This window comes from Odontomachus brunneus, unplaced genomic scaffold (genome assembly GCF_010583005.1).
Source record: "Odontomachus brunneus isolate Ranch 3 - 2012 unplaced genomic scaffold, Obru_v1 Obru_scaffold_053, whole genome shotgun sequence".
NCBI lineage: Eukaryota > Metazoa > Arthropoda > Insecta > Hymenoptera > Formicidae > Odontomachus > Odontomachus brunneus.
This window is the reverse complement of record NW_022639503.1, coordinates 1,320,539-1,333,469: the sequence shown is the minus strand read 5'-3', so window position 1 is coordinate 1,333,469 and position 12,931 is coordinate 1,320,539. Positions and strand designations below refer to the sequence as shown.

Here is a 12,931-nt window from a genome sequence, read left to right as displayed (position 1 = left end):
ATATATATATATATATATATATATATATATATATATATATATATATATATATCGTGTCACACTCACCTAATTCATATATGCGCACGATATATTGTTCATGGTGGATTCGGTTGGGAGGAAGTCGTTCTACATTGTGCTTCAAGAGCTCGTAGTTTCTCAAGCCTATGCATCGGATCCATCATGTCTTTTTCATCGGAAACCGCTGAAGGGGATTCGGTGGTTTCTATATTTTTTGTTTCGTATAAATCGCATTAATTATTTAATATTGACGTAGTAATATATTAATTATAGTAACACGTTAACTAGAAAAGACTGATCAGTCTAATTAGTTAGCGTTACTTACCCAAAGAGTACTGATTGTTAGCTTGCGACAAGATATTCTGACTCTTGCGTGCCTGATCAATCTGTCTAAGTCCCTGCTCAATAAAATCTTGAAAGAATTGATGAGATTTAACCAGGAATGGTTGTACATCGGCTTCGGGGTACTGAAGCTTAAAGTCGTACAACTGTGCTAAGCCCTATAAACAAATGAGCGATTAAAGTGTATTTTAAAATTGTTATTGAGAGAGAGAGAGAGGCATCAAAATTTATAATACATACTTCCTGCATTTGCTCTTTTGATCCAATTTTCTTGAATATTTCCGCCAACTGTTGACGAGTGGACTTAGATAGATGTTTCGGCGTTCTACCCATGTTATTTGATTTTGGGTTCATTTTTGCCGTAGCATTAATTTCATCTGGCTTAAGACTCTGTATATATATGCGTTAAAAAATACGTATTATTAATATGTATACGTATGTTTAATTGTGTAATTTTTATATATACAATTAATTATACTAGTACAATCATATTTAATAACTGCTATAATTAATTATAATTGTGTAAAATATTGTATATCTGTATCTTAGAAGAAAAAGGCCAGATCTATTTCTTTAATTGTGAGAATCTTAAAATTTGTATAAATTTTTTAATATTTGCAATTATTTCCTGAGCTCAACTTCGAATCTTATTCCTCAATGATTGAAATATTAATTCACTGATCTAATGTTAGCATGTTTTGAAATTTTTACAAATTTTAAGACTTTTGTAACTGAAGAAACGAACATTGACTCTCTTTTTCTTCCAAGATGCGAATATATATTTTGCAAAAATGGGCACAAAATTGATATAACTTACCGCAATTAATCTTATTAAGTATGCATACAATTCAGACTCATTAGTATTGTTTATCAACGTCAAGTGATTAAGTATCGTGCTGCCTTTCACTCTGGTCATACTGTGGAGAACAGTTTTGACTGTTCGTAAAGGAGTATCAGACTTTTGTTTCTTCCACCATGTAGTAGGATAATCCTGTGAACGACATCACGATGAGTAAGTACATAGCCATAAATCATTAAGAAATCTATAAAATTTGAGAAATTGATTTAACAATCTTTTTCTAAATTTATATTTATGTAAATGCATACCTTTAAGAAGCGATGTACTTCCAGCAGTATTGTATCATAGTCCAAGTCAGGTGCCCAGTTCGACATCGTTTTCACAATCTTCCACAGACATTTCATCACTAGTTCCTCATACTTAGAAGGAACATTTGACTCGGCGCAAGAATGAAGCAATTTAATTAATACGCTAAAAAGAAACACATATATTAAAATATGAACTGGAATTGAATATATTATGATTCTCATTTGTATGTTACCATATAATGGTGGTGTGATTGGAATTATCGATAATCTTCACCATGATGTTGTTAATCACTCTGTAATATGCTCCAGCCTGATGCAAGTGTTCCAACTTGTTCTCAGCTAATAAGCTTATCATCTGATCTACCAGTTCTTTCAAATGCATGAAAGGAACATTTTTTCCAAGATATCCAGTATCATAAAACTGAAAGAAATTTCTGATTAAAATCTCAAGATAAAATTCCTTACCTAGAATTTCTTATTATCAAATCTTATAACATAATAGTATAATACAAAATAAGATGTAAATTTATAAATTTTATATGTATTTTCAATTTGTAATAAGATTTATTACAATTTCAGATATATTTTCCATCTGTAATAACGATATGATTTTTATTGATTAGTTTCTCACCACAAGTATAACCAGGAATGTATTTCTAAAGCCTCTGGATACATCCACATTTTCTTGGCGTAATGGATACGTTTGCAACAGCTTTAATTGCATATTTATCGATCCAATAAATTTATCTTCCTTAGATTGTAAACTGGCTGCTTGATGAGATTTCAATAACTATAACACAGAAAAATAATGAGTATTAGGTATCTATACGCATATATTACATATGTCAACTGAGTAAATACTAACATTTTCTATGCTATTCATAGATTGTATCGCAGTAGGCAAATCCATACTGGCCATGGACAAGATGTTGCGTTCCAACATGTCGTCGTTGCTACTGGCGGTAGAGGGTGATACAACAGATGCTGACTTTGACACCAACAACTTTGGCGGCGAAATCGGTATCATTCTGCGAAGCACATTAATACGATAAAATTTTAATAATGTATATACAGTGAATGCAAAAAGTATTCGTACATCAGCGAGTTTTGAAAAAAAATCTTATTTGTAGAAAATAAGTTTTAACAATTTATTAACATAATTTTGAGAAATATATCACTTATTACGTTCACTGTTAATAAATTATTAAATAAAGTTCATTTTCTACAAATAAAGCCTTCTTCAAGACAATCTCCTGTGTACAAATATAATACTTTTTACACTCACTGTATATATAATATGTCATATACTAAAAGAATACTTGTACAAATTTTGTTTTCTTTTATTTGCGCAAATCTTGATAAATATTTTCAATATCTTAATGAGTATCTTATATATGCTATTTTATACTATTGTACATACTATTGTAATATGTTTTTTTTACGTAAATAATATAATGAATTATATATTATTCTAACTATGGATTATATATAGATAGTCAAAAACCGAAGTATTAATCCCTTGTATTACGATTTCCGATGGCGCGTGCCACAATCTAGCAAGGTCGGTCACGCATCGGGCTATTTAGCTATTTTGGAAAAATAATACGTAACTGAAATGGAAAAACAACAATTGAATCACTCGCCTGACTCGTGTTGTTTACGTTTGATCCGATCTATATACCACAAACCTGGCTCGCATTTATTATGTTTGTACCACGATAAATAAACCACGATCCTCACTTGTGATTCTTATGTTTGGCCTGAATTTCTTACCACGAATTTCACACGATATTGTAGGCAAAGGGATTAATTGAGAAGCCAATTAGTGCTTAAGTCTAATTTAGTTAAGTCTAATTTTATTGTACTTACTGTGTCTTGGGCGTATTTAACATATTAATCGGAGCCTCGTTTAGATCCGATAAGCTGGGTTCCAGTAATATCGGATTACGGTATTTTACCGGTGCACTTAGTTCAATCCTTTGCAAAAATTCCATGTCCAATCCGAAGGGACCCGAGACTTTTGTTTGAGTAGATGTGGGAGAATTCCTAGGAAGCAAACGCATTACAAATATAGATATGTTGGTTAAATTTGAATATCCAAGATATAACACGCATATACATAAATCGAAAACTATACGTATAACATATGACTACTCAAATACAACATTAGTTAAAGAGATCTAATCACTAAAATATTACAATTTTAATGATTATGTAAGAAATTTGACTAATAATATACTATTAACTACGTATTAGCATATTATTAAAACAAATTTTTCTAGAAATACTAATGTTACTGAGAAATAGAAGATACTTGTGCCTAAATCTTCAAATATTACTGTGACAGTAAGCTAATTAATGTATTGTACAATGATACTCGTTATTTTACAATCACAATCTACATCACCAATCACTCTTGACACTCTCAATGTATGTGTGTATGTGTCTGTATGACAATGTATCGTCTGTAATAATTTAAAAGATTTTAAATATATATATATATATATAAAATACAATAATTCATCAAAACTTCAATTTAAAAAAAGATATCATTAATTCAATTTAGCTGAAAAATTTTAATCGGAATATTGCAAATGCAATTATTTTTGTATTTCTCTTAGTTATATTTGTATCAAAATTTTTAACAATATCTTCAGGACTTCTTAGTAGTCAATAAACAAAAGTATATTTCTACAAATGCATGTTTAAGAAATATAGAACCAATAATTTAAAAAATTGTATGTAAGAACCAAAATTCTTTATAGAATTTGACGATTCATTGTGCATTATATAAGCTTTGTTCGTTTTAGTTATACTTTTTTGCGTACTTCTTTCTAAAGCCGGCTTAATTATTAAACTAGAGCGAAATTAAAATGGACAACTCCACAATTGACAACGTTCTAATGGACGAATTATCGAAAATTGAGTGTATAAATAGAACGATGAAATCCCAAGACGTTTCCCAACACCGTTTTTTTTTTTTTTTATCAAAGCGCGTGTTCCAGAGAGCGTAAAACGGGAAATCGAGGAAGAAGCAACAAACTTTGTCAAATTGTCACGATCATTATCGGGTAGACAATTTTTTGCGTTATTGATGTCGAGATCGTTGGTAATTTCCTGGTATGGTTCGGTAGTGGACTGAACGTCCACGGAAGGAAGCACCTGATCCTCCTGATTATTATCAGTGTTCGTCGTATCAGTGGTTATTACCCTGCGGACATTATGTTAAAAGCGAAGCAGATGCGAACGTGAATAACTGCATATAATTTCCGCACATAATATAATAAGCTTGAGATAATTTTGGGTTATACAATTGTTTAAATAATTATAAAATACGCTAAATCCACTCTTCTCTTTCTTACAAAATATTGAGTTTACAATAGAGGTCAATCCTGTTTTTTTAGCTGCACTTTGCTACACTCTCCACGCATTTTAAATAAAACAAATACGTTCTCCTTTTACAAGAAAAAGGAAATAATAAAATTGTAGGAAAGCGAGAAAAGAGGCTACTAAAAAGAAGAATGGATTATTATTTTATAAAGAGTATTTACGATAAGTGCAAAAACACAATTTTACAGTATAGTATATAAACTTACAATTCCGGCACCGGCTCGACCGCCTCCGGAATTTCTTCTTGTTCTTCTTCGTAATCTACCTCCATGTCATCCGTGGGAGGACCGGAAGCTGTAACTACAGGCGTGGAGAGTTTGTTGGCGGATACGGATTTCGCAGGACGATTCTTCGCCGCTCTTTTGATGCGCTCATCCAACAACGATTTATCTTTTTCCGATATCTACATAATAAAGATAAGATAGTGAGAAAAAAGCTAAATTAACAAAATTTAACAATTCTTCAAATTATGCTATGTATACATTACATACTTGGCCAATGAGTTTAAATACGCGTTCTCCTTGTAGGAAATAGGCCTGGACGATGCAATTGAGAGCAGCGTTACGAACGGAATTATCGCGATCCGCTATTTGCTTCGCCACTTCTTTCAACGCCGCAGACGGACTAGGCTGACAGACAGAAACTCCATAACTCTCAATTAGCGATCCTAATTGATCCAGGCATTCTGCAAGTATATGACAATATTATTTTAATTCACGTATATGCGTTCTACAGAACTAACTTTACAGAATAAAAAAGGACATACTGAATTCGGATTTCTTACCTGTTCGTTGTCGCGCATTCTTTGATTTCAGACCTTCCATCACGTAAGAGAACAATTTGCTCACAGGATATACCAGGGCAATTTGCCTGAACAATGCGCGCACGCCATTACGTACAGCATCCTTTGGGTCGCCTATCTATTATGAAATAGCAAACATAATAATATTAATATAGTGAAATATAATAATGATAAAAATGTAAGTGTTGTATCATATAACTTATGCAAAATACGCATATATACATAAATACAACAAAATATATATAACGTACTTTGATAATAAGATAAGGGATAAATGATGCTGCTTCAGTTTCCAGCATGTGATACTGATCTTCTATTAATAGATTAAAAACCAATTGCAGATAATCCAATCCTTTTAAAAGCACCGAAGGATTAGTATCAAAAAATCGCAACGTCAGCCACTTGAAGATGAGATCCAAATTAGATACCAATGCTTTGCTATTCCCAGGTAAATCCTAATATAGGGATCACATACAAGATTAAACATTATGCTACATATATCGAATGTAAAATGCTACCAAATCAGAATACATTGTTATTTTTAAAGAAACGAATCATATAATAGATTTTGTTTCAGATATATACACTCACCTCAGTAAGTGCCTCAATAGCCTTCAGATGATATCGAAAATCAGAATGAAACATGTTCGCCCTCAATGTCTTGTTAACGTTCGCTACAGTCATAAGTTCTTTCAAAAGCTCGACGAATTCTTCTCTAGGCGTGGTAAAGTTCCACTTAAGTAACTTCAACTTTTGCTCGTCAAGCACGCGCTGATGCTTCAAGTTATTCACCACTAATAGAGGACTAGTATCCACGTCATCGTCTTTCTTGCGAGCACTGCCCGGCGCTTTCGATGATGCACCCTTCTGGAATAGCACCCGACTAATGAATTGCAGCAAAAATAGCGACAGTAACAAATTTAGAAGAAAAGAACAAAATATTGTATGAATATAATAAATTAATATTTATATAGTTTATGAAAATTGAGATCACATTATGTGAGAATATTACTTATACTAAAACTTTATATCAATAATTTAAGAAAATTATTTATATATACTAATTATATATATTTTATGTTTTTAGAATTTTTTATTTCGTTACCGATTTAACCACTTTCGCTACTTTCGCACCCTTTGTGCCACCCTTCTGGATGTTTTCATCTGAAGGCTCCTTCTTGGGTGGAAGCTTCACAGGTAGACTGGGACGAGCTTTGTCCAATACGGCAAGTACTACAGTTCTCGAACCAGGCTGCAAAATCATCATATTGTTGTAATTCTTACAATATTATTTGCTACATCATTACTGAACTGCATTACTTGCAGTATACCTTCAGTTTCTCAGTGTTTCTAGCCATCGCCTCGTACGAGATATGAATCATGAATCCGAGCACAGCTTCCTGAGCGTTCTTCCTCACATCGGAATTACGATCCTCCAGATTAGCATACAGATAAGGAAGACACATAAGTAGTTCTTCCTTGGGAATTTGTTTCACGGGTATCGCAGGCAATTTTTGCGCCAACCAATTCCAGAGTTCAGTACGAAGCATTGGTGAGCCTGTCTTCAAGGCGTCTCCTATCATCTCGCCATCGAAAAACTCTTTGTAGCCACACTGATCTCCCCAGGTATTAATACAAGAGATCGCGGCCGTTCTGATCCAATTCTTGCTGTCGCCTAAACACTGCAGGAACCCAGGGAACAAAGTACGCACATGCTGTTTCAATGGCGCACCAACGGCCGTCGCCAGCGTCTCGCATATTCCTAAAGAAAGAAAGAATGAAAAAATTAAGTTTTTGTAAGTAATGATTAATATTGAATGCGATTAGACTTTTTACTTTAAAATTATTGTAACTATAAATTAATATTTAACCCTTATCTGGGAAAGTGGGGTCCGTTGGAGTTCAGAACCAATTTCTCTTGTATATTAAAGTCATACTTTTGTTATATTTGAAATTTAATAACTATATTTGTTTTTGTATTATTTTTGAGGAAAATTATGAAAACTAGATATGCTTTAAATATTTTCACTTTTACAACAAATCAACTGCATCATAAATATAGTTTGCCCGAATAAAGATTAATGATGAACAATTATAGTTAATAAAAATAAATAAAGTATACAATTGATTACAACAAAATCACTGACCTAGAGTCGATTGTGCGATCTTGCTGTTGCTGTCGACCAAACGCAACGCCAAGCTCTGTGGTAGGTCACCGATGTTGGGCTTGATGTATTTGGCTTCGTTGAGTAAGGCGTTTATCTTCTGCAGACCTTCGTTACGTACCTTCCAGTTTTTGTCAGCCAACTCGGCTAACAGGCCGTCCGTAATCTGGCTGCTGATGTCAACACGAGGTATTAAATCATTAATCAGATCTTGTTCGCTACTACCAGCGACTAACGGCTGCTTCTTGTCCGACGATTCCACAGAATCTTCATCGTCATCCTCGTCATTCTGAACATTGTTGTTGCCTGTCTTTTTAGCCTTAGCGCCGCGAACAGGCGCCGGTGGTATTTCACCATTGCGTTTTTCGCACTCTTGCTCGATCTGCTGCTTCAACGTCGGCTTCTCATTATCGAAGAACGACAGCAGTAACTTGCCTATATACAGATAGAGAGTACCTAAGAGCGTTATAGCGGTGGTCCGCACAGCAGGATTTGTCGCCAACACTGCGCGTTTCACGTGCTCAATGACGGATTTGACATTGATACAGCAGCCGAAGTCCGCGAGACCACGGCACAGCCACAGCAGCGTCTCCTGCTGCACCTTAGGATTTTTCTGATTGAACGCGTATCCGACCACCTCGTCTGCCACGTACTCGAAACTCGTGGCCTCAGCGATCGCCAGTAGCGTTTCCGCAGCGATCGCGCTGTTCTTCGTGTCCGCCAGTTTCTCCGCGATCTCCACGAGACAATGTTCGGCCACAGTGACCGAGAATGGATGACACTCGGCCAGATGTTTAACCACCTCGATGCGCAGCTTCAGCACCTGAAAGTTCGTGTCCTTGAAGCCGGGCTTCTTCGCCAGCGTGCGCACGATCACCTGCGCGGATACTTCAGCTGAGTCCATGCTCTTCACCACGTCCAACAGCTGTGTAATCGCCGCTAGACGCGTCTTCCAATTGCTGTCTACCAGGCCTGAGATCACCTCAGCCGGCAACAATTGCGCCGCCATCTCGTCGATCTCCTCAGGACTATAGTTTCTCTCCGTCGGTTGTTTTTTGGACGCTAGATTCGTCAACGACAATGCGCTGGGTTTTTTAGCCGCCGACTTCTTGTTCGCAGCGGTATTGCTGCTGTTAGGTCTCTTACTGGCTTTCTTGTCTTTGCTTTCCTTGCTCATCGCCTTTATCGTCTCTACCTTCGCCGGAGCAGTATTGGGTCGATCCGCAGCTGCTTTCTTCGTAGCACCCGACACCTTGACGATGATCGTCGCCTTCTCCGCGCACTCCTTGATTTTTGTCATTTTCAGATTGTCAATGTCCGTGAGGAATGGCATCATCGCTCGCTCGCCAATCAGCTTCATCGCTGTACCCAATGCCTCCGCCGAATTGTCGCGCACTGTTGGATCCGGCTCATTTAGTGTCTTCAACAGCGCACCCGTATATGCCTTCAACAGTTTTTTATTCAACATGTCTGGTGGTGTGCGAGAGAAGCAACGAGCCAGATACGCGGCCGTCTCGGCTTTCACAGCAGGGTTTTTATTCTCCAACGCAGCGAGAGTATCCTCGAGAATTTGCTCAATGTTGATGCTTTTATAAACAGCGTCAGCGGCTTCACGCAGCGCTTGTACCACCGTCTGTTTCTTCTCGCGGAATTTCTCCAAAATCGCAGGAAGACAGACGCCAGCATACGACTGGAAACGCTTCTTCAGACCTGACGCAAGACCAGCCAGACATTTACCAGCCAATGTAACCACCGGCACATTCGTATCCTTTGAGATTATCTTTTTCAAGGCACGTACTACGTCGCCATAATCGCCGTTCTCCAGTTTTGGGTTCTTCACGAGCGTCTCAAGAGCCTCCAATGCCTCCTTGCGCTCCAGCCATTTCTTCGCCTCTATCTTCTCGTAGAAATCTTTCGGCAACTTCGACAAGATGTCCACGGGTGATAACAAGTCATACGGGTCTATGTCCGGCACGGAGGAACCTTCGCCGTCCTCATTGTCCTCTTCACCGTTGTCACTTACTGCGACATCCGTCGCCGTGACACCGCTGACGGTCTTCGGCCTCTGCGAGCGCAGGTGACGTGTCGGTACCACCTTGTCATCTGACAGATTATTGAACTCCGCCTCTAATTCTGTTATGTGTACTGGTTTCAGTGTGTTCAGCTGCTGCTTCAGGCGGTCGCCTATCCAGCGATACATTTCTACTACCATCATCTTGCCTTCTTCGCGCACTGTTTTGTCCCGGTCCTCCAGGAAATTCGCAATCTTCTTCATTAGTGGCTTTATGTTCACGACTTTCGGCCCGAATTCCTTCAACGCTAACGTCAACGTAGCGATACATGCAGACACGATTTTAGGATTCTTCGCTTCCGTACCGCGTAGCAGCTCCTCCTGCACCGCCTCGTGCTTTTCGATTTCTATGTACATCAGTGTGATCTGCACTGCCAGCTCCTTCGTCTTTGTTTTTGGCGCCGCGATACATTTGGATACGATGCCGCTCATCACCTCGCCGACTATCTTACCAGCCACCGCGGCATTCTCCACGAAAGCCAGCGTCGCCTCTAATCCTTTCTCCTGCGCCGCTGCATTGCTGTCCCCCACGAATTTCTTGATAAAGCCCACATACTTATTCCACTCTGTCGACTTCTCATCATCGATGCATTGGAATGTCTTCACACATTCCTCGTAGCCATGCAAACGTGCTCTCCAAGACTACACATTTTATTACAGGAGACGTTAAAGTTTAATCTAATATAGAATTTAATAGCGCAAAAGTTTTAGTTGTATCAGTTATAATAGGTTAGCTCTCTATTAGACCTTTATTAGAGATTACAGTCAATTATTTTTTTGAATGTTATTGAGACACATGTTCCAAAGAATATCTGGCAAGCTTTATTAAAAGTGAAAAAAAAAATTAAAATTATGAAAATAATACTAATATATTTAAATACAAATTAAAGAATTAAAAAGATTCTTTATTCTTCAATTACAGTAATCAATTTTGTAATGCATCAATCACAATAATCTCATAAATTTATATATTGATAAAAATCCAGCTATTTTTAATAAATATTTAGAAACAATATATTTTTACCTTATGCACGCAACGCTCCTCTAAGGGTAACTTCACATATTCTGTATCTTGCTCCATGATTGATCACCTAGAAGAATGAGTCATTCAAAATATTCCTTTAGACATCATGAGAAATAATATAAAGGATATTTATACATAAACTTATTACATATAAATTACATAAAGCATTAGTGATCAAGATTATAAACAAATAGAAAATAAGAATATCATAAAAGTTAAAAATTAATCATTTGTTATCAAAATTTTAAGAACTTTAAATAATCCAATAAATTCAATCATCATCTTAATAAATATATACAAATAATTCTACTACTTTATGTCAAAGATATCGAAACATTCAAATATTGCTAATATTTCTAGTGATTTAAGTTTAGAACATGTGCTACCATGCAATGAATTCAACCACCGATCAACTTCATTTAAAGCACTCAGCAATGCTTTAGAAACAAACTTATGATTTTCTTAGCTGCACTATGCTGATTTTTTATATTCCAAATAAAATAAATATATATTCAGACACTGCAAGAGAAAAAATAGAAACGAGAATAAAGGAAGAATATAGAAAACGCAGTTAAAAAATAAAGTCTCATCAACAAGTTTAATCAATAAATATAAATAAATAATATTAAAATCCGAGATGAGAGAAAAATAGACTGTGAATGTAACGGATTTCTAAAACTCACAAGTGTTTCCTTTCTGACTATACCACGCAATACCCTTACGCATGCAATAGATTTGCCAAAGGGATAACGGTCGTGAAATTGATCGGTCGGTCAGGATTCTCACAGAGTGCAGATGAGTACACGAAGCAATTCGAGCCTCCAGTTTCGATGTCGTCGATTTTCACGGTTTTCATGTTCTCATGTGATTGTCGAGAACTTACCTAGCAAAATGACGGCATAAGAAGGGCGGCTTCGATCTCGGCGACACGTTACTCGCGCCTAATCGTATTGTAACGCGCGCTAAGACGAGACGCACGAAAGTGGAAGGCCGCCGGGCGAACCGCTGCTCACGACTTTTCAGCGGCCATTAAGTCTGTTGCATTGAATTTTCAAACGTATGTATACGTGCCCTTCGTATAACTGTCAAGACCGAACGCAAACAAAAAGGTGACTGTACCTAGAAAATATCAAGATGAACCGACTCCGTTGCAGTTAGTTCGTCGACGCATCCGACAGGTAGCGTCACACACGTTTTTAGCTTTTCTACAGTCTCGTTCGTATGTGACAGATTCTACTCTTTTAGCTGTATTGTGCGACACTTTGTATCCTTCAAATATCAAATAAAACGGCCACATAATTATAACGTACCGGGAAGGAAAAGGAGAGAAAAAAGTGCAACGAGATACATAAAATGTAGTCAGAAAGAGCATATCTAGTTTTCTTTCGGTTCTCTTTCTACGTTAACGGTCATAGTTTATGGCCATCGACAAATGGCGCATTGATTCGAAATATGTGTGTATATACAGTCAATATATTTAAAGAATAGATCTTACGATATTTTTTTGTTAAAAAAGTTTTAGAGTGCGTTCGAAGAGCGCGCTATCAACGTTATCGCGTCATTCCACCTTTATCTCTTTAGATGTACAACAAAAATAGAATACATTATCGTTGAATAGTGCTGATAGCATGCTTCTCGAATGCACTTTTAGATTTTCGTCTTACAATCTAATCAATCTTACAATCTAATAAAATCGGCAAAATGGTGGTGTAATACAAGGTATATAAACGCACGTATAAATGTTATCCGTCTAATTCTTCTATCAATCGTGAATCCAATGTTCTTACACAACGAAAATCTGATAGAGCGCAATCCTTTTCTTATTTTTTGTTGTTAAGAACTAATACTATATTAATCTACTATATTATAATGTTGAAATTTCAACTTACGATTTTCAATCATACGTAAGTATTTACAGTTGAAAATAGTAATTGTTAAGAATATGAATTGTGCCAACCTTTGTATATAAAGTACAATTAAAATATGATAAGTAAGATTTGGTTTATATATAT

The 12,931-nt window shown here is 36.4% G+C and overlaps 1 protein-coding gene across 3 annotated transcripts in view; it reads right to left on the bottom strand.

The window, feature by feature from the left end:
• LOC116845563 (protein mini spindles) overlaps positions 1-12,041 on the bottom strand; it is a 16,930-nt gene extending 4,889 nt beyond the window's left edge. The window contains exons 1-20 of one of the 3 annotated variants that reach the window (XM_032818347.1): positions 11,803-12,041; positions 10,920-10,986; positions 7,807-10,537; positions 6,991-7,421; positions 6,765-6,911; positions 6,251-6,526; positions 5,911-6,114; positions 5,642-5,777; positions 5,349-5,542; positions 5,064-5,260; positions 4,511-4,678; positions 3,337-3,513; positions 2,333-2,495; positions 2,099-2,257; positions 1,701-1,888; positions 1,468-1,630; positions 1,178-1,351; positions 601-750; positions 344-518; positions 67-223 (exon numbers count right to left, since the gene is read on the bottom strand). In XM_032818347.1, the coding sequence (XP_032674238.1) occupies positions 96-223; positions 344-518; positions 601-750; positions 1,178-1,351; positions 1,468-1,630; positions 1,701-1,888; positions 2,099-2,257; positions 2,333-2,495; positions 3,337-3,513; positions 4,511-4,678; positions 5,064-5,260; positions 5,349-5,542; positions 5,642-5,777; positions 5,911-6,114; positions 6,251-6,526; positions 6,765-6,911; positions 6,991-7,421; positions 7,807-10,537; positions 10,920-10,976 (6,018 nt within the window). In that variant the 5' untranslated portion in view covers positions 10,977-10,986; positions 11,803-12,041 and the 3' untranslated portion in view covers positions 67-95. Of the gene's footprint in view, positions 1-66; positions 224-343; positions 519-600; positions 751-1,177; positions 1,352-1,467; positions 1,631-1,700; positions 1,889-2,098; positions 2,258-2,332; positions 2,496-3,336; positions 3,514-4,510; positions 4,679-5,063; positions 5,261-5,348; positions 5,543-5,641; positions 5,778-5,910; positions 6,115-6,250; positions 6,527-6,764; positions 6,912-6,990; positions 7,422-7,806; positions 10,538-10,919; positions 10,987-11,802 lie in introns of those variants that run through there. The other 2 variants (XM_032818350.1, XM_032818349.1) reach the window with 2 other exon arrangements.
• Positions 12,042-12,931: the final 890 nt, after the last annotated feature.